The 22,154-nt window shown below is 47.6% G+C and overlaps 1 protein-coding gene across 7 annotated transcripts in view; it reads right to left on the bottom strand.

Moving 5' to 3' along the window:
- sox5 (SRY-box transcription factor 5) overlaps positions 1-22,154 on the bottom strand; it is a 334,975-nt gene that overhangs the window by 52,746 nt on the left and 260,075 nt on the right. For all 7 annotated transcript variants that reach the window (XM_086009986.1, XM_086009988.1, XM_086009989.1 and 4 more), the window contains one exon: positions 20,256-20,428. In XM_086009986.1, the coding sequence (XP_085866112.1) occupies positions 20,256-20,428 (173 nt within the window). The remainder of the gene's footprint in view (positions 1-20,255; positions 20,429-22,154) is intronic.

Here is a 22,154-nt window from a genome sequence, read left to right as displayed (position 1 = left end):
CAAGCTGTGTTGGGCAGAAAAGGTATAACGCTCCTGCTGGGGTCCAGATAACAAATATTCTACCAGTGGGTTAATATTCTGTCTAGTGGTCATCTGTGCTGGAGAAACGGTTAATTTTCCCAAACACATTTTAAATGAGGTTCAAACAAAAGCTCTGGCATGAGGAAGTACAAAAGTAGAAAATTCTGTTCAATGGAATGAAAGAAGGAAGTGAGAAGTATGCTTTAGTTTATCAGTAGCACTCACAGCGACAGAGAGATAATGATTGAAACTGGCCTTATCTGTGCAGCACAATGGCCCAGAAATTCATCTCGGGCAGTGGCGGAAATGGGCGTTATGGGATCGGCTGCCCGTTATCCGTAGCGCCCTGACATTCAGCTCCACCGCCATCAATAGAACTGAATATCAGGCTCTGCGTATAACGGCCGATCCGATACTGCCCGTTTTACAGCACGCCCCGTGACAAGTTTCTAGGCCATTGTGTATTCCACCTGCATGGGGGAAGGGCAAAACCAAAAAAAGCACACATCTGTCCCGAGTTTGTCTGTTGGACCCCCTCCCTAGCTCTACTGCAAGAGTGGGTCCCACCAAGAGAGTAGATTCCTTACAGTAGTCTGCAGTAAAACGTACTGTGGAGGAGGTGGGAGTCAAGTGACTTTACTCCTTTTGCAAATATTAGTGTTATAGTGCAGTGTTATAGTACAGAGTTATACTGCAGTGTTACAGTGCAGTGATTCAGTGCAGTGATTCAGTGCAGTGTTATAGTGCAGTGTTACAGTGCAGTTTTACAGTGCAGTGTTACAGTGCAGTGATTCAGTGCAGTGTTATAGTATAGTGTTATAGTGCAGTGTTACAGTAGTGTTATAGTGCAGTGTTACAGTACAGTGTTATAGTACAGTGGTGCAGTGCAGTGTTATAGTGCAGTGTTACAGTACAGTGTTATAGTGCAGTGTTACAGTACAGTGTTATAGTGCAGTGGTGCAGTGCAGTGTTATAGTGCAGTGTTACAGTGCAGTGTTACAGTGCAGTGATTCAGTGCAGTGTTACAATACAGTGTTACAGTGCAGTGTTACAGTGCAGTGTTACAATACAGTGTTACAGTGCAGTGTTACAATACAGTGTTACAGTGCAGTGGTACAGTGTTATAGTGCAGTGATTCAGTGGAGTGATTCAGTGCAGTGTTACAGTGCAGTGTTACAGTGCAGTGTTACAGTGCAGTGTTACAGTGCAGTGTTATAGCATAGTGTTATAGTGCAGTGTTACAGTAGTGTTATAGTGCAGTGTTACACTGCAGTGTTACAGTGCAGTGATTCAGTGCAGTGTTATAGTATAGTGTTATAGTGCAGTGTTGCAGTAGTGTTATAGTGCAGTATTACAATGCAGTGTTACAGTGCTGTGCTATAGTGCAGTGTTACAGTGCAGTGTTATAGTGCAGTGTTACAATAGTGTTATAGTGCAGTGTTATAGTGCAGTATTATAGTGCAGTGTTACAGTGCACTGCTATAGTGCAGTGTTCGAGTGCAGTGTTAGAGTGCAGTGCTATAGTGCAGTATTACAGTGCAGTGCTATAGTGCAGTGTTACAGTAGTGTTATACTGCAGTTTTACAGTGCAGTGATATAGTAGTGTTATACTACAGTGTAATAATGCAGTGTTACAGTGCAGTGTTACAGTAGTGTTATAGTGCAGTGTTACAGTAGTGTTATAGTAGTGTTATAGTGCAATGTTACAGTAGTGTTATAGAACAGTGTTATAGTAGTGTTACAGTAGTGTTACCGTACAGTGTTCTAGTGCAGTGTTACTATACAGTGTTACAGTAGAGTGTTGCCATGATATCCTGAGCCCCCAAACCACAGGCAGAGGAGGCGGAGGTTAGCGTGTTTTTATTGGCTGCTCCTCCTGCCGTGTCATGGTCAGCCAGTTGAACTGGGCTGCCGCTTTACACTCACTCGGTCCAATACCAAACTGGGGCCGGAATAATCGCGCCGGCGCAGAGGGCATTTCTTTTAACCCAGGGATTGAGAAAGAAAGAGAACGAAAGAATTTGCTTTCATATAGTGCCCTTCACGTCCTCAGGATGTCCCAAAGCTCTTCACAGCTAATGAGGTACCGTTGAAGGGTAGTCACTGTTGTAATCTAGGGAAGCATGGAAGACAATTTACGCACAGCAAGTTCCCACAAACACCAGTGAAAAACATGACCGTTTAATGGGGGTTCTTCTGCTCATCCGCTCTTACTCTGGCTTTCTTCCGCCAGAGTTACGGCCAAAGAACCTCTGTCGCTGTTCACCCCAAGTCGGTTTTTGGTGTTGTTTGAGGGATCAATGATGGCTGGGTCACAAGAAGAACTCCCCTGCTCTTCTTTGAATAGTGCTGGGGGATCTTTTCCATCCACCTGAGGGGTCAGACAGGGCCGAGGTACAACATCGCATCTGAAAGACGGCACCTCCAACAATGCAGCTTACTTATGAAGGAAAGTACCTTGCTGGCCTCCTTGGTTCTTCCTCCCGACAGGTGTGACCTGCGCGGCGACGCCAACAGGGTTTTCGCCATGCCGGCCTGGGGTGACGATCGCACCCGGGCCCTGATGTCGTCAACGGAGACCGATCCGCATATTTAAAGCAGGACCCTCTACACTCCCATGGGTGTCCCGCTAAAAAGAGCGGGTTTATTTGGTGACCCGTGGAAAGGCAGCAAGAATGGAGGGGGTATTTTAACTGCCGGGGCGGGGAGGGGTTGGTGGGGAGGGGTGGGGTGGTGAGGGGGAGGAAAATTCTCCCCAATGCATCAGTACCTGAGCTACAGTGGAAGTTAGATGAGCTGGACAGTACAGATTTTAACACATACTTCAATCTGGAAGAGCTCAATTATGAAACTGGTGGGCTGGGGAAGGTTACACCTCTGATACAGTGGTGTCAGAAGTGGGATCACAGAGTTAGGAGTTGTAAGGTTCCGGTCGGGGTGACCAGAGGGACTGATCAAACGCACGTGATCATTGCTTAGACTGAGTATAGTGTTTTATAAAAAGCCTTACAACTTCTAAAACCCTTTTGGGTAATGTGTGTGTGGCCTGTGATCCGGATCTTAGTGATCTGAGCACCAGGCCCAGGAGAAGGGGAAAGCACCCACGTTATGGGTGAGGAGGAGTTGCTCAGGAAAGTCCTCCTGGTGCTCTCGATGGAGGCTGCATCAATGGATACCTCCAATCCTTCCTTGCTGCGGTTTTCTGCCACCACATGGCTGACTCGCAACTTCCCACGTCACCTCCAATCTAGGACCTGCATCGCAGGGAATCAAACAGCAAGCCAAGTGCACGCGCAGGATTTTAAATAGGCTGGACTATTTGAAGGTGGCGGCACACATTGATAAAGCTGTTTAAAAAAATGCATATGGGATCCTGGGCTTTATAAGTAGAGTACAAAAAACAAGGAAGTTATAAATCATTGGTTCGGCCTCAGCTGGAATATTGGTCTGAATTTTAACCCCCAAAAATGGGTGGGTTGGGGTCAGGTGAGGTGTTAAAACGTTAAAAATCTCATACCCGACCCCAACCCACCCACATCCGAGTTTAACAAGAGCGGGACAGGCAGCCAACCTACTCACAGGAGCTGGGTTGGCCAATTAAATATTATACTGAGGGTGCCAGCCTCTCACTTAACCTGCTTTGATTTAACTCTGGCCGACTGGGTTTCCCAGGCCTTGGGAAACCCGGCAGTTTCGGGGTGATGGTAAGTGCTTCACCACGGCCCCCCAAGCTCCTCCCCCGCCACACACATTCCACCCGCCCCCCCCCCCCGCCCCACCGCCAGGTCAGGGATTGGAACCGAAAAACCCCCATGCTCCACCAGCTGCGGCCTCGACTGTCAACCAGGCTGACTTCCGGGCGGGTAACCCGTCAAAGCAGAACTACGCAAGCTATGGAGTCAAAACTTTCGGGTTTCCCGACAGAAACTCCGCCCCACCTATGCAGCCCGCCCGTGAAGATTCAGCCCATTGTGTCCAATTCTGGGCACCACACTTTGGGAAGGATGTCAATGCATTGGAGAGGGTTGCAGAGGAGATTTACCACAATGATACCAGGAATGAGGGATTTCATTTATGTAGAGAGACTAGAGTAGCTGGGACTGTTCTCCTTAGCGCAGAGACGGTTAAAGGGAGATTTATTAGAGGCGTTCAAAATTATGAGGGGTGTTAACAGAGTAAATAAGGAGAAACTGTTTCCAGTGGCAGGTGGGTCGGTAACCAGAGGACACAGATTGAAGGTAATTGGCAAAAGAGCCGGGAGAGACGAGGAAAAAATTGTTTATGCAGCGAAATGTTATTCAATAGTAACTTTCAAAAGGGAATTGGATAAATACTTGAAAAGGAAAAATGTGCAGGACTATGGGGAAAGAGCGGGGGAGTGGGACTAATTGGAGAGCACTTTGAAAGAGCCGGCATAGGCACTGTGGTGTATGTAACCTGTTCCACCTTAAGAGAACTTAAGCCTGTTCCACCTTAAGAGATGTACTACTTTCTCTGGCTGCTGTATACGTAATACCGGTGGTGACCACCGGTATATAAGCACTGTGTAGTAAGATGTATTTCAGATAGTCCTGACCTCCAACCAGTAAAGACCTGTTGAACTTTAATCTTGTAGCCTGTGTGTTATTAATTACAACTAGAACACACAGACTTTACAGTGGCGACGAGTCAGATTCTTACCCTGCGGCAGTTATATCCACGGCGGCTTCGTCCACTGAACGGACGTCGAAGAGAGGTTTCCACCCTCATCACCCTGCTGGAAGACACGTCGCGCGGCAGACATCGAGAAACCAGAGTGCAGAAGACACCCTGAACTCGAAGCCTCCATCAGCGGCTGTCAACTATCTTCTTTCTACCTCGGTAGTGGGTAAGCCGGGCAGCGATGCGACCAGAAAATCGGCCACGTTGGCTGTACAGACGGGGAGGGAAGACGGAGGAATAAGGGCGGTGAGATCGATTGCGACCGGAGATAAGGGCCGGGCCGCATTCGGGCCGAAAGGCGCAGCGCAGGGACATCGATCGCGGCTGGTGATAAGGGCCGGGCCGCATTCGGGCTAAAAAGGCGCAGCGTCTGGGGGCAACTGAAGGCGCGAGAGCCGCGGTGAAGCGGAGACAGCGTCGGGGGAAGGGTGAAGACCGCCAAGCGCGGGAAAACCGCCATTTTGTAGGCGGAGGACGAAGAAAGAGCGCGGAAGCTGCCATCTTGGATAAAAATAAAAAGAATTAAATTGCAACGATGCCTAAACATGGGAACATTAATACCTTTGATAGTGACATCGAAGATTGGGCTATGTATGTAGAACGCATACAAAATTATTGTAAAGCAAATAAAATCCCAGATGCAGAGAAAGCACTAACATTATTAAACTTAATGGGTGTGAAGACATACGGGCAATTGAAACACCTTGTATCACCAGATGAACCGGCGGATAAGACGTTCGAGGAGATTGTTACTGTCCTGAAAAATCACCTAAACCCCATGCCGCTGATGCTAGCGGAACGATTTAAATTTTACAGCAGAAGGCAGCTGAAGGATGAAAGCAATGCTGAATATTTAATGGAATTGCGTAAGCTAGCAAAGTACTGTCAATTCGAAACGAGATTGACAGAGGCGCTACGAGATAAATTTGTGTGTGGTTTATTAAAAGAAGATACACAAAAGCGATTGCTCGAGGAGAATGAGCTGACGCTTGAGAAAGCGGTCACTATGGCAGCAGCACACGAAGCCGCAGCGAGAGGCACGGCAGTAATGCAGCTACGGTCACCGGAACTCAGTACAAATATATTGGGTGTGAGTACTGTAAAATGTTATCGTTGCGGAAAGACAACGCACGATCAGAACCAGTGTTGGTTTAAAAACCAAGAATGCAGAACGTGTGGCAGGCTTGGCCACATAGCTAAAGTATGCCGGTCAGGAAAGAAGACCAGCAATAAAAAGTCACCGCAAGGAAAATACATAAAGGTACACAAGGTGACAAAGAACAGTTCGACCGAACAGAAGTCAGATTCAGACGCTAGCAGTAATGAACTGGGTAGCTTAAGAGTACACAACGTTGGTAAGGATGCAGATCTCCAGACAATTTGGGTCACCCTTCAGATAGCAGGAGTCCAAGTAAAGATGGAATTGGACACTGGATCGGCATTGACGGTCATGAATAAGAAAGATTACAAAAGGTTATTCCAACATATTCCCCTACGGGATACGGAGATTATATTGAAAACCTACACGGGGCAAAGAGTGTACCCCGTCGGAAAGATAGAGGTAAAAGTGGTCCACAAGGGCGAAGAAAGCCAAGTAATGGACTTATATGTGCTACCTGAAGGAGGTCCACCACTACTGGGACGGGAGTGGATTAGGAAAATGAATATGGACTGGCACTCCTTGAAGGCACTAACGGTAGATTCCGGGGAAACAGATGTCAAACCTAAACGATTGTCCAGAATATTGGATGATGCTAAAGAGGTGTTCCAGCAGGGACTGGGAACACTGAGAGGAATTACGGCAAACATCAAGATTGATGAACATGCACAACCAAAATTTTTTAAAGCCAGACCGGTACCCTATGCAATACGACCTACTGTAGAAGCGGAACTGGAAGCGCTAGAACGTTCAGGTGTACTGTTTAAGGTAGATTGGAGTGAATGGGCTACGCCCATTGTTCCCGTTATGAAACGTCCTTCGAGCAACAAGCCAGGAGAACCAGGGAAGGTTCGCATCTGTGGAGATTTCAAAATCACCGTTAATCCGGTGCTTCACACGGTGCAGTATCCGCTTCCGCGGATTGAGGATATTTTTGCTTCGTTGTCTGGAGGGAAACACTTCACCAAGATAGACCTGGCGCAGGTGTACTTGCAGATGGAGGTTGAAGAAGAGTCACGCCAATACCTCACGATCAACACGCATCGAGGTTTGTACCGGTACAATAGACTGGTTTTTGGAGTGGCATCGGCTCCAGCAATTTGGCAGAGGGCCATGGAGCAGGTATTACAGGGAATTCCAGGCACACAATGTTACCTGGACGATATTCTGATTATAGGTGATGGTGATGAAGAACACCTCGCAAACTTGGAACTGGTGCTCAACAGACTGAAAGAGTATGGACTTAGAGTTAATCGGCAGAAATGCGAGTTCTTCCAGAAGCGGATCTCGTACTGTGGTCATATCATTGACCGGGAGGGGCTTCATAAGTCTCCTGACAAGATAGAGGCAGTTGTAAAGGCTCCCGCTCCGGATAATGTCTCTCAGTTGAGGTCGTTTCTAGGATTGATTAACTATTACCATAAATTTCTACCAAATCTATCCACGGTACTGCACCCACTAAACGCTCTTTTACAGAAGGGGGTACCATGGGAATGGAGCGAAAACTGTAAGAAGGCATTTCGCAAAAGCAAAGAATTGATCACCTCAGAGGAAGTGTTGGCTCACTTCAACCCGACACTGCCTATTCGGTTGGCTTGTGATGCTTCTCCATATGGTATTGGGGCAGTACTCTCACACAAGTTGCCAAATGGCACGGAAAGGTCAGTCGCGTTTGCATCCAGATCATTGACCTCCGCTGAGCGCAACTATGCGCAGATCGATAGGGAGGCTCTCAGCCTTGTATGGGGAGTGAAGAAGTTTAATCATTACCTGCAGGGCCAAAAATTCACACTTCTGACAGACCATCAGCCGTTGGTATCCATTTTTAACCCTAAGAAGGGTGTTTCAGTGATGACAGCACAGCGTCTCCAGAGATGGTCCCTTTTCCTAGGGGCACATCAATATCAAATAGAATTCAAAGGTACGAAGCAGCATGGCAATGCTGATGGGCTGTTGCACCTGCCACTACCTGAAGAAGAAGAAACGACGAAAGTTGACCCTGTTGAGTTATTTCATTCGACCATCATCGAGTGTTTACCAGTCACCAATGCAAGTATTGAAAGAGAAACCAGGAACGACCCGACACTGTCCAGAGTCTACGAGGTGACAGTGAAAGGATGGCCAACACGTGGTGATCCTCTGTTACCGGCATTCTCGGCAAGGCGAGACCAGCTGTCCATCTGCCATGGTACTTTGATGGACGGGACAAGAGTGATTATTCCTCCCAAGTTAAGGGAAAGAGTTCTAAAAGAACTGCATGAAGGTCATCTGGGGGGAGTTAAGATGAAAAGTCTTGCTAGGGCTTATGTATGGTGGCCGGGTATTGACCAACAGATAGAGGAGTTGACGAAAAGCTGCGCTGGGTGCCAAAAAGTGCAAAATGCACCTCCGATCGCACCGCTACACCCATGGGAATGGCCTTCAGCCCCATGGCAACGCGTACATATTGACTTTGCTGGTCCATTCATGGACTCCATGTTCCTAATTGCGGTGGACGCACATTCCAAATGGCCAGAAGTGATCAAGATGAATACCACTACTTCAGAAAAGACAATTGCGGTGTTAAGAACAATATTCACAAGGAACGGATTGCCAGAACAGATCTGTTCGGACAACGGACCACAATTCGTGTCGGAAGAATTCCAAAAATTCTTAAAGAAGAATGGGGTGAAACATTATACCTCTGCCCCATATCACCCGGCGACAAACGGGTTGGCCGAGAGATTTGTCCAAACATTCAAAAAGGCAATAAAGGCCATGAACGATGATCAGATTCCGCTACAGCACAAGGTGGACAATTTCCTAATGGCATATCGAAACGCCGCTCATGCAGTGACTAACCAAAGTCCTGCCATGATGTTTTATAACAGGAGGTTGCGGTCCAGGTTGGACTTGTTAAAACCAAATGTGCGGAGGGAAGTGGAAAACAAACAGTTCCGGCATATTAATAACAAGTCCACTCGAAGTTTCGAAGTAGGACAACCAGTGTTGGCAAGGGGCTATGGAAACGAAAAATGGCAGCCCGGAACAATTCGGGCCAGACAAGGACCTCTGATGTACACAGTAGATATTGGTAACAATGTGATAAGGCGTCATGCGGATCAACTGGTAGAATCAAGAGCAAGAGTCGAACCCATGGTTGCGACAGAGACAACTGTGGAAGACGTTAATAAACCTGAAGCATCTACCTCGGCAGGGACTGTACCTGATGATGACGTCCAATACATAGGGAACCAACAAGCAGAGTCACCTCAGCAACAAGAATCAGAGACCACTGAAAGGCGTTATCCAGACCGAATCAGAAGGCCTCCTGAGAGACTGAACCTTTGAACTGTTTATACCTGAAGTTATATATGTTATGATGTTATGTTAAATGGGGATATGACTATTAAGCTAAAAAGGGAGGATTGTGGTGTATGTAACCTGTTCCACCTTAAGAGAACTTAAGCCTGTTCCACCTTAAGAGATGTACTACTTTCTCTGGCTGCTGTATACGTAATACCGGTGGTGACCACCGGTATATAAGCACTGTGTAGTAAGATGTATTTCAGATAGTCCTGACCTCCAACCAGTAAAGACCTGTTGAACTTTAATCTTGTAGCCTGTGTGTTATTAATTACAACTAGAACACACAGACTTTACAGGCACGATGGGCCGAATGGCCTCCTTCTGTGTTGTATGATTCTAACTCCACGGAAACTTCAATAGAGAGTAAAATGGGGCGTTGGCATACAACAGGCGCCCGGCCCAGTTCCCATTAGGTTATAATTGGAGGTTTCGAGTCTCTGGATAAAGGTAAAGTGAGGCTTCCTGAGCTCATACATACAGACAGGAAAAATGGATGAAAACTGGGCTGCATGCTTCAGGAACAGTTTTAAATTTAGAAAAAGAAAATGGGCAACATTAAAAAAAAAGACTATCCAACCAAAAATAAACAAAGCAGGGCACTCCTAAAATAGTGTGAGGTTAGAAAAAATAATGGGGCCTATATATGGGTGCAGTTCTAAAAGGACTGAATCCATTTAAATGGGCAGTAAAAGATGCCAAACACAGCAGTCTAAGAGGCATTGCTGCTATTACAGTCATTAGTGCAATACTCGACTTTGTGTTTCCATCCCCATGGTGAATCCAAGAAAGCCTTACCAGCTATAAGTAGCACAAAGCATAACTGTGCTCACTGCAGCTTGTAAGTATAGGTGTACCAGGTAGAATAGCCATAGCAAGCTTTTCTTAATATGAAACATATATCCACACATAATAAAGATGATTCAAAAAGGTACGAGGTCAGGCATGGAGTATAGCAGGCATTGCCTCCTTAACCGTTCATGGGAAGAGATAAGAAATGTAGTTGGTGTATAGACAGTTGGTCAGGAGACTGTAGGGGAGTATGAAAGAGCTAGTTATGGATTTACTGGAAAGAGACAAGAAGAGAAGGCCATGGTTTCTCAGATAGAGAGAACAATGAACAAGTAACCGATGCATTGTGCAGACATACTAAGAAGGATTACCTAATGAATGGCGCTTTGCGCGGTGAAGTAAAGTATTAGACTAGCGTACTCACGTATTAACCAGTAGGTGGGATGGATTAGATGTAATAGCATCATGTCACAGCACGTGATTAACCTTATAAAGATATGATGCACCGGAGCTCCTTGGAGACCTGACCTAGCCTTGCTGCGGCTTGCGATCATCAGTACCGTTATAATCAGTACCAATCTCATGAGCATTGCATTTAGGGGGTTGTGTTATATTATATCATTGATTTGATAAATAAACAGTATTAATCAGATGATTTGGTGTTTCCTAGTCCTCGACCTTGGGGTAATAGGATGAAATTCTATTCGATAATACCTCAACATAAGGGCAAAAGGATAAATGACTTCTGTAAAAACCCAACATGGCTGAGGTGTCTAATGAAAAGTAGGGAGTGAGAAGTACGCTTTAGTTTAAAAATAGCATAGCGTTGTCTGCTGCAACTTTGGACTGTCAGAGTTTATCATTTATTTCAGTTTCCGAACGGTCTACACTTCGCAGAGTTGAACCCACCTAGAAACTCTCAAGTTTCCCAGCCACATTGAATTTTACCAAAACCAAATTCCAGTAGTGGAGCTCCATCCTAGTTCTAAATGCTGATGCCCCCTGATCCCCTGTGTGCTGCTACTTCCTGCCATATTTGAGCAGAGGAGGTACGGGAAGGTCTGGGCCACACTGTTGTCAATGAATGGCCAATAGATGATGCACATCCAATGGGATAAGATGACTTGAAATGACTATACGTGCACTTGTCCTAGCCAAAGCTGGACTGTCCCACAACAGTGCCGTGTTCCAGCTAGTGAGCAGGCCATGAATTTACTACAAAACTTGCTCTCAGCAGGGCCAAGAAAAGACAAAGAACGAACTTGCATTCAAACAGCGTCTTTCACAACCTCAGGACGTCTGAAAGCGCTTTACAGCCAATGACGTGTAGTCGCTTTTGTAAAGTTGAGAAATGCGGCAGCCAATTTGCGTACAGCGAGGTCCCACAAACAGCAATGTGATAATGACCATAAAATGAGCCTGAAGCTTCTACCCTTCGCCGCCTGGTCAAGAGGCAGGTGTCTACTGCCTCAGTAGCTTGTTTTTCTTCCACACACACAAAAAATATGGAGTTGAGAGACTTTGGAAAGAGAAGTCAAACTCACATTCCACAAACCATGTTTTTGTTTGTCAGTCACTGTGTAAGAGAAGTGACATTGTGGACTTGCATTACACAGCCAACTTAATTAAGTTTGACTTCTTGCGTCAAAACTTTCAGGACAATCTTGAAAATAAGCACAACAGAAACCAAGCTCTGAGCCACAGAGAAGTGATTGAATGAGAAAGATGTGAAGGCAGATGGTTGTACTTTTGTAACTTAATCAAAACACTGTGAATAGTCGGCTGGCTCTGCCTGAAGTCATGTGGGAGAGTAACAGCTGATCTGTATTAAAGAAGATTAACTCGCAGTGCCAAGACTAAGGGGTTGGATTATTTTAATGCAGTGTATTGCAATACAAGCAGTCAGGACAATTACTGCCATTAGTTTTGAATGACTGATCTGTAACTACAACTAACAGCGTATGCGAGCCGGAGACTTCATGAAGATGAATTTCCATACCATCAAAGACATTTTAATGGGCTCCAAATCAAAACCGCAGAGTCTGGTTCGCGAGTACATAAAACTCCAAATGAAGGCTTCCTGTCCAAAAGTATTTTGTTGGTTGTCATTTGACGACTCCCAGCTGGTAGCACAGGGGAATGCACCCATGCCTCTTCTTTACAGAAACCAAGTACAGATGCTCTCTGAACTTGCCAACTGCTGTATCTACAGCTGACTTGAATATACTTAACAAATAACTGCAATTTACTAGAGCTTCGAAGGAACATTTTAGTCACTTTTTATTAGCGTCTCTCACTATGTCTTATTCCCCCTTTCCTACCACAGCTGGTGCGGGAAGTGCTTAAGAACCTTGTTCTGACTACAAGAGCTGCCTATAACAATTAAGCGTACTGCTCGCTAATGGAGGGTTAATGTTGTGATTAAAGAGAAGGCTTCCTCCTTGTAGGTCCATGGAGACCCAGATTTTTTTGGGAAAAACTTCTAAAAATAAAATATGCCGCAGCATCCTTTCTGCCCGTGCTTCGGTCTTCCCGCGAAGCTCTCCGGACCTCTGATAACTATTCTAATAACTATTAGCAGGCGCTACAAAGGTCAGCACTTGTTAAAACATTTTTTTTAACCCTTTCCCAGCCAACGTGGCCCAAATCGGTGGCATTTTGCAACACGTCGGTGGTCCAAATGAGTGCGTCACAGAGGATTCCCACGTGGGATTGGGTCTCTGGTTCTCTGCATGGGGTGCTCCTGGTTTCCGACATTGGATTGGAGGGGGCGGGGGGGAAGGCACAGCTTGACACATTCCAACAGAGAGAGAAGGAAAATCGATGGACGGGCCACACTAAAGTCGAGCTCATACACCCCAAACCACTGGCCACACGGACTGCAGCGGTTCAAGAAGGCGGCTCCCCACCACCTTCACAAGGGCAACTAGGGATGGGCAATAAATGCCGGCCTTGCCAGTGATGTCCAGATCCTGCAAATAATACTGGTGAGGGCTGTTACAACTATAGTCCCAGCAAGAGGGGGCGGGGGGAAGAAATAAAGTATAAAATTAAAAGGGAGGGATTTATTAAAAGAACAAGATCAGTCATTTGGTCAAGGAGTGGGAGGGCTGCTAGTCTTCTAACTCAATAAAAGAAACAGGATTCTGCTTTAAATTCGAGAGACGTGACGAGGAATGTCACAGAGCAGTGAGGCAAGAGATGGCGCTCACACAAACCAACACCGTGAGATTCCGACTGCAGGCATGCTGCTGTGGCTCTTCATTGAACAGATCCCAGGCACTGACTGCCAGGGCGCGAGAGACACCCAACCAATGTACCCTGTAAGCTGCACGGCCACGCAGCATTCCAAGGGTCCCGCGCAGCATTCCAGGGGTCCCGCGCAGCATTCCAGGGGTCCCGCGCAGCTGGCTTTTAAGTAGAAAAAACGCACTTGCGCGGTATATTGAATGGGCTGCGCGGCCCCCCAAAAAAAATTACAGGGAACACTGCGCCCAACCCCCCCGACATTCTCATCCATCCCATAACAGGCAGAGACCCTTTGAATAGATGACCCGCTATTCACGGCCAGGTTTGGTGCTTGTCACGGGGAAACTACCTAGAATTATGTAGAACGTGAAGCACAGAAACAGGCCATTCGGCCCAACTGGCCCATGCACCACATCAGCCTCCTCCCACCCTACTTCATCTAACCCTGTCAACATATCCTTCTATTCCTTTCTCCCTCATGTACTCATCTTGCTTACCCTTAAATGTACCTCTGCTATTCGCCTCAACCACACGCTGTGGTAGCAAGCTCCACATTCTCACCACTCTCTAGGTAAAGAAGTTTTTTCTGAATTCCTGATTGGATTTATTAGTGACTATCTTATATTTATGGCCCCTATAAGGTTTGAGGGACACTGGGGTAACTTCCATCTTTGCTGCTTGTGGAGGGTGGTGTTATCAAACTCGCCTGATTTTCGCTTGTCTGATTTCAACGGAATGGAAATCGGGCAGTGAAGGTGAACGTTAACCCGATTGTCTTCCAGAAATTGCCTTTGTCAGAGCATTAGCTCTTACGTGTCTACCAGAACCTCAAGTTTGTTGCAAATCTGCAGAACTGCATCAGGAAAGTAATGTAAAGTCTGTGGGTTGTATAGCGAAGTAATACACAGACTACAAGAGTAACTTAAACAGGACTTTACTATTCGAAGGTCAGGGCGAATCTGCCCAATAAATTCTGCCACAGCACTTATATACCGGTGTGGTCGCCGTCGGTATTACAGTATACAGCAGCCAGGATAAAGTAGTGCCACACCTAAAATAGTTCTCTTAAAGGTGGACGGTTACATACAATAGTTCTCTTAAAGGTAGAACAGTTACATACACTACAATCCTCCCTTTTTAGCTTACAACATACTTATTCCCCATTAACATATCATAACATATCCAACTTCATGTTACAACAGTTCACAGAGGTAGTCTCTGCGGAAACAGTTCACAGATTCAGTCTCTGTGGGAAACAGTTCACAGATTCAGTCTCTGATCTTCTTGACTCGGTCCGGACCACGCCTCCGTGGTGTAGTCGGGTCACCTTGCTAGAGGGACTCATCCCATAGTCCTTCCCTAGACTTAACAGCTTTACTTCCATCACTTCTGAACCAGCATTGCTGACTTTTTTAAAACAAACAAAAAACAGTTGGATTGCCTTGGGAAATTTTCCTACTTTCCAACTGATTTGGCTCCGTTCGGGGGACCACGTGTGTGATCGGGTAGAGGTAATAATGGTTCAGATGGTTATCATCTTCTGCTTCGTCTTTTCCTTTTTTGCTTCTTGGAGACTCTCGGGGCTCCATTGTCAGCTGCCAGCTGTAACGCCACCATCTCCCTATGTTCCTTAGACTTTAAGTGATTCATCCTGATTTCGGCACTTTGGGAGTTCTCGGCACAAGCTGGGCAGACCAGGTCCTCGTAATATTCAGTGTCACTCAACAGATCATGGTAATATTCGGTGTCATCCTGAGCTAGGCCAGCGAGAGGGTCTTCTATTTCCTCCTTACCCAGCTGGATGTTAGCCGACTTTTGTTCCAAATCCCGACATCTGTCCTGAAGAGACTTCATCATGCGTTCAGATTCATCCCGCTTTTTCTGGGCTTCCTGCAAGTCTTTTACTAATGACCTCATTTGTGATTTCAATACTTCAACTTCATTCGGAGATTGATTGATCGGACTATTCAATCCCTCTACTGAAGTAGCTGTTTCAGTATTCTGTTGTTCTACATTGCCGTGCGTCAGCGTACTTTTGGCATCCAAGGGCTGTTCTGCTGCAGACTTCTCAGTCTGGGTTGCCACCTCAGCTCTTCCAATGACTTTTGAGAGCTCCCTTCCCTTTGAAGATTGAGGCTCGTATTTAAGTTTTTCCCATTTTAGAGTTTTATCCCTCAGCATATGAATGAGTTGGCTGACTGTTAACTCTTCTGCCATCATCCCTTTTCCATTAGCTGCAGGGCTGTTTAGAACCTTGTCCTGGGGCTCCTTTGCTGCTTCTACTTCGCCATCATCCGCAGCCCCCATCATTCGAATTTCCACAAATGAATCGTCCGGTGATGCTGCACCCAACTTCAGTAGGAGCTCGGAAGTCATGTCGACCAACTCAGCTTTTTCTGCCTGCAACCTGCTAACCAGCGCCTTCAGTTGCGGCACATCTTGTTCCACCGGATTGGAGCACGCCCCTTCAGAAGCCGAATCAGCTTTGATTCGTTTGGCCTCCTCGTGCAGACGGTTTGTGTGCTCCTGCTCCCTTTTCTTCCCCAGCTGCTTCTGTTGTCTTTCCAGATTCTCCCATTCGGTATCATAGAACTTTTTCATTGCTTTCATCTCTTGCTCGAGACGGCAATTCAATTGTTCTAATTGCTGTCGTAATCTGAAATAAGTTTGCGTTCGAGCTCGATGTTCCTCAGTAATATATATGTCTGTAACTTGAACAGACTCAGAATTCTCTGTCAAGCTATGTTGTTGTTGTTCAGAGGAATTCTGTTCTGAAGCTTTGTTCTCCTCTGGAGCGTAAGCCTTTATGCCCACATTCGTTCTGCCAACCTTAGTCAGCAAGTTCATTTTAGACTTGTCTTTCATGCTTGGGCTGGTCTTATCGTCATCCGTTTCAGATTCTGAGCTGATTGTCTGCCCCGAGTCCTCACTCGTTATTGCTTTGAGGTAGTGCCATTCCATGTCTATTTTCTTGATCCACTCCCGTCCTAGAAGTGGTGGTCCTCCCTCAGGTAGTACGTATAAGTCCATTCCGGGGTGTTCTTTGCCCCTGTCTCTCACCTTGACTCTTATCTTTCCCATGGGGTATACTTTATGCCCCGTGTATGTCTGCAATACGAACTTGGTATCTCTCAAGGGTATATGTGAGAATAGCCGGTTGTAATCCCTTCGATTTATGACTGATAGGGCTGATCCAGTGTCCAATTCCATTCTCACTTGGACTCCGGCTATTTTTAGCATGACCCAGATAGTTTGTAGGTCAGCTTCCTTACTCACATTATGAATTCTCAGACTACCCAGTTCCTGGCCGCTTGGGTCTGAATCCGAATTCTGTTCATCTGAACTCTTCTCAACCACCTTGTGTACTTTGTTGTACTTTTCCTGTGATGGCTTTTTTTTTTGATTGTTGGTCTTCTTCCCTGACCGGCATACTTTGGCTATGTGACCCAGTTTGCCACATTTCCTACAGTCCTGGTTTTTAAACCAGCATTGGTTCTGGTCGTGTGTTGTCTTCCCACAACGATAACATTTCGTTGCACCCGAAGTAATTTGATCCACACTGAGGACCGCTGCCTTCAGCTGCATTTCCGCAGTTCCTTTCGCTGCGGCTTCGTGTGATGCTGCAATAAGGACAGCCCTATCCAGTGTAAGGTCGTTCTCTTCGAGCAGTCGCTTTTGCGTTCCTTCCTTCGACAACCCGCACACGAACTTGTCTCGCAATGCCTCTGTCAGATTTCCTCTAAACTGGCAGTATTTCGCTAGCCTACGCAGTTCGACCAAGTATTCCACGTTGCTTTCCTCTTTCCGTTGCGTTCTCGCATAAAATTTGAATCGTTCCGCCAACATCAGCGGTGTGGGGTTCAAGTGATCCTTCAGAACAGCAACAATATTATCGAAGGTTTGATCCGCCGGTTTAACTGGTGCTAGAAGATGCTTCAATAGCCCGTATGTCTTCGCCCCCATCGAGTTTAGCAAGGTTATAGCTTTATCATCATCCTCTATTTTATTGGCCTCACAATATATCTCAATGCGTTCTACATACGTGGCCCAATCTTCTACCTCGGAATCGAAATCGTTGATGTTACCACGCTTAGGCATCTTCACCTCCCTGATAAACAACAACGAAATATTTCTTTAACTCTTTTTTTTTTTCCCCAAGATGGCGGTTTCCCCGCGCTTATCTTCTTTCCCCGCCCCTTTCAAAATGGCGGTTCCCGCTTCTGTCTTTTTCTCCGCCTACTGGCGGCTTCCCGCGCTTATCTTCTTTCCCCGCCCACTTTCAAGATGGCGGTTCCCGCTTTTCTTCCCCTGGCAGGAGGGGTAAGCTTTTCCCTCGGGCGACGGCCGCTGGCTTTCGGGGTTCGCAGCCTGCGCTTCGGCTTCAGCGCATTCCCTTCTCTCGGCCGGGCAACCGGCTCTGGGTACAACCCGTTGACGGCGAACAGTTTCAGCCGCTGGGCTGGATCTCGCTCAGTCTTCCTCGGGCTCTGTCTCTCTCGCTCGCTCTCTCTCGGGCTCTGTCTCTCCCGTTCACGCGGCTCTCGCTCGGGCTCTGTCTCTCCCGCTCGCGCGGCTCTCAATCGCGCCTCCCAGCCCTCTCGCAGTCCGGTGCTTCCCTCCCCGGCTGCAGCTGAGTTCTCCGCGATTTATTTATTTTATCTCTTCCCGCGCCTTACGATCCCGGTCGCAGCGCTTCGTGGCCTCGGTCACTGTCCGACCTTTTTCACCCAATCGCTCCTCCCAGCCTCTCGCAGTCCGGTGCTTCCTCCCCGGCTGCGGCTGCGTTCTCCGCGGTTTATTTATTTTGATCTCTTCCCGCGCCTTACGATCCGGTCGCAGCGCTTCGTGGCCTCAGTCACTGTCTGGCCTTTTTCACCCCAATCGCGCCTCCCAGCTTCTCGCAGTCCGGTGCTTTCCTCCCCGGCTGTGGCTGAGTTCTCCGTGGCTTATTTATGTTTATATCTTCCCGCGCCTTACGATCCCGGTCGCAGCACCTCGTGGTCGCGGTATTTGTCCGGCCTTTTTCGCCGTCGCGGTCTAGTCGTCTCACGACGCTCCCCAGCCCGCTTGTACCGCGGCTTCTGCTCCACGCTGCCCCAGTCTCAGCGCCTCTGGGCCCGACTTCTGTCTGGCTCCTTTCCCCCTCGACCGTGGTCGAGTGCACCGCCCTTATCCTCCGTTTATTTGTTTCTATTTTCCCTTTACTCACAGTCACCGTGGCCGACTTGCTTCTCGTGTTGATCGGCTCACTCACCACCGTGGCAGAAGGGACAATCCGTGCCTGTTGCTGATGGAAGACTTCGTGTTTGAAATCTTCCTCCTTTCTTGGTCTGCAGACTCGAGTTTTCTCTCAGCAAAACGACGAGGGCGGGTGCCTCTTCTCGACGCTCGTTTACTTCTTCAGAAGTATTGTTGCCGCAGGGTAAGATCGAACTCGTCGCCACTGTAAAGTCTGTGGGTTGTATAGCGAAGTAATACACAGACTACAAGAGTAACTTAAACAGGACTTTACTATTCGAAGGTCAGGGCGAATAGGTCAGGGCGAATCTGCCCAATAAATTCTGCCACAGCACTTATATACTGGTGTGGTCACCGTCGGTATTACAGTATACAGCAGCCAGGATAAAGTAGTGCCACACCTAAAATAGTTCTCTTAAAGGTGGACGGTTACATACAATAGTTCTCTTAAAGGTAGAACAGTTACATACACTACAAGTAACTTTACCTACAAAATGCAAGACCCAACTGGTTCACTGATGTCCTTTAGGGAAGGAAACCTGCCGTCCTTACCCGGTTTGGCCTGTATGTGACTCCAGTCCCACACCACTGCGGTTGACTCTTAACTGCCCTCTGAAGTGGTCTAGCGAGCCACACTGTTGTATCAAACTGTTACAAAGAATAGCATTGTGGGAACACCCTCACCATTACCTCCAAGTTCCCCTCCAAGTCACACACCGTCCCGACTTGGAAATATATCGGCCGTTCCTTCATTGTCGCTAGAGCAAAATCCTGGAACTCCCTCCCTAACAGCACTGTGGGAGTACCTTCACCACATGGACTGCAGCGGTTCAAGAAGGTGGCTCACCACCACCACCACCTTCTCGAGGGCCATTAAAGATGGACAATAAATGCCGGCCTTGCCAGCGACGCCCATATCCCGAGAATGTATTAAAAAAACACGTGCGGTACTTAGAAACTTTGCAGAACCACAAGCGATGATTTCTCTGTCTTTACTGTCACGGAAATTTTTCCCAGAAAGCTTCCCTTCTTTTTGACGGCCCATTACCAAATTTAACAATTCCCAAATCTCACAGAACTGTACTGTAAGCTGTGTTTTGTGCGCTTCTTCACATTCTCTTATTTTATTTTTTTAAATGCCTGTCAACGGTACTAAAATCCCAATCTGCAACGGGTCAATAATTGTTTGAATAGATGTGCCACTTCTAGCATTTATACGGGATATCAGTACAGAGGACCGCCGTGGAATGGTCTGACAGTCATTGAGATTTCCATTTGTTTTTCTCTGCTTAAAATGCACACTATTTAAAAGAAAGGTCTCAACACTGCAAAACTGGCAGCAACAATATGCAATATAGGCTGTTGTAGGCTTTACAAAATCCCCTATCTGTGCTGTAAATGATAATGCTGTTATTTGGTGCAAAGCGTGAGCAAATTTAATTAGAAATTCCAAACTAAATTAGGCATTGCCTTTCCTCAAATATGTAAACAAAGTTAATGCAGGCCCTTTCTGAACTCTGTTTGTTTCTGATGCCTTCGTGCTAAAAATAGTGTCGCCCTGCCTAAATCAGATGCTAAATTTCATTAAGTGAGACCAAATGGGGAGGGGTTGTGAGCACCGGGACTGCTCCTGGTTCCCGCAATAACAGAAATATTGCCTCGCGAAAGGCAGCCGAGCCGCAATAAAACGAGCAGGGCTCCCGATGAAAATGAATCACGCAACCCGGAGCCCAGACACACCCCAACTGACCTTTTCCATCCTGCAGTTGTTTAGCCCCAGACTGTTAATGACTGCAACCTTCCCGTCAAGTGCCTGCTGCTCCCTGCGAAGCTGCTCCTTCATTTGTCGGGCTTCTTGGATCGCTTTCGCCACGGCGTCGTGGTCGTTCAAGTAACCCGAGGACGTGATGGAAGAGAGGATGTCTGGATAGAAAGAAGCGGGGGGTGGGGGGGCGGGGAAATAACCACAGATTAGCCAGCTCACTGAATTGACTTGAGGCGCTGGAAGTGAAGGAGCAAGTGCTTTGTGCTCAACATTCAAAGTTTTACAACACAAAGAAGACAAAGCAGTTAGTTTTTCCAAGAAATCCCAGGCTTCTCTAATTTTATAAACATAAATACCACATTTTGTGGATATTAGAGGCAGTTGTGAGGGGGGATCATGGGCCTGGAAATGCGTCTCGGGCGGTGGTGCAAAAACGGGCGGTATCGGACGGGCCGCCCGTTATACGCAGCTCCTGCCCGTTAGACACAGCTCCCGATGTTCAGTCCCACTGACCGCCTGTTATGCGCAGCGGCCAATGTTCAGTCCCACTGACTGACCGTTGGATGCTGTGCCCGCCCGTTAGACGCAGCGCCCGCCCGTCAGACGCAGCACCCGCCCGTCAGACGCAGCGGCCAATGTTCAGTCCCACTGACCGCCCGTTAGACGCAGCTCTCACCCGTTAGATGCAGCGCCCGCCCGTTAGACCCAGCGCCCGCCCGTTAGAGGCAGCGCCCGATGTTCAGTCCCACTGACCGACCGTTAGATGCTGCGCCCGCCCGTTAGACGCAGCGCCCGCCCGTTAGACGCAGCGCCCGCCCGTTAAGACGCCGCGCCCGATGTTCAGTCCCAATGACCACCCGTCTTGTGACACCGCCCGAGACGGATTTCTAGGCCATTAAGTTCTTTCAAAAAATTGCCTCCGATCTTCTTCTACATCTCCTGAAAGTACCAAATTTCTCATGAACCAGCCACCGTTCAGTGTCTCGCCCATTCTTGGCGCGTGAGCCTGGAGAGCGAGCCTGATCCCATCGTCACCTCGCGCCCACACGTAAGCACGTTCCAGGAGGTGCCGTTAGTTAACAATGAGGATTGGGAATCCTATCGAATTCCTCCTCCCTTCCTTGTCCAGGAGAAATGAAGCCAATTACAGTCCCTACTTGTAACTCAGTGCAGAACAGCGAATAACTCCAGGACCCTCCTGATGCATATGAATCCGCTCCACACTGGGCGGTGTTATTAAAGAAGCAACTTGCATTTGTCTGAGGAAGGGTCATCGCCCTGAAACGTTAACTCTGTTTCACTCTCTACAAGTGCTGCCTGACCTGCTGAGTATTTCCAGCATTTTCTGTTTTTATTGCATTTATATTGAGTCATTTGCAACCTTGGGTTGTCCCAAAGCGCTTAACAGCCAATCAAGTACTTTTGAAGTGTTAGTCGCTGTTGTAATGTAGAATACACAGCAGCCAAATTTGCGCACAGCAAGATCCCTCAAACAGCAACGTGATAAAGACCAGATAATGTGGGGAAAATTCAGTTGATTTGCACCTTCTATTAGCGCCCTAAGAGGGCGCAAAGCAACTAGCGCCTGGGCGCAGCGCTGCCAACGCCTCCCGCGAAATTCAGCGGGGGGGTTAATGGTGGCAGTAACTGTTAGCACCCCACGGCACTGCGCCTCCAACGATTACATCATCGCCGTATGCAGCGCCCCGCTCGTGCACGGCGAAGATCTTCGGTAACGCCCCCCCGACTTACCACCGGACGCTATGTCCAACAGGGTCAAGGGGGGGGCCTACCTGCGGCCGGGGCGGCACAAATTAAAGGGGAGGTGCCGGGCGGCCATTTTTGTTGCTGGCCACCTGCCCCCGTTGCTGTCCCCGGCCTCCT

This window comes from Somniosus microcephalus, chromosome 17 (genome assembly GCF_052327205.1).
Source record: "Somniosus microcephalus isolate GS21.2 chromosome 17, FLI_Smic_1.0, whole genome shotgun sequence".
In the NCBI taxonomy this organism is placed as follows: domain Eukaryota; kingdom Metazoa; phylum Chordata; class Chondrichthyes; order Squaliformes; family Somniosidae; genus Somniosus; species Somniosus microcephalus.
The sequence above is the reverse complement of the archived record's forward strand: the minus strand, read 5'-3'. Positions and strand labels throughout refer to the sequence as shown.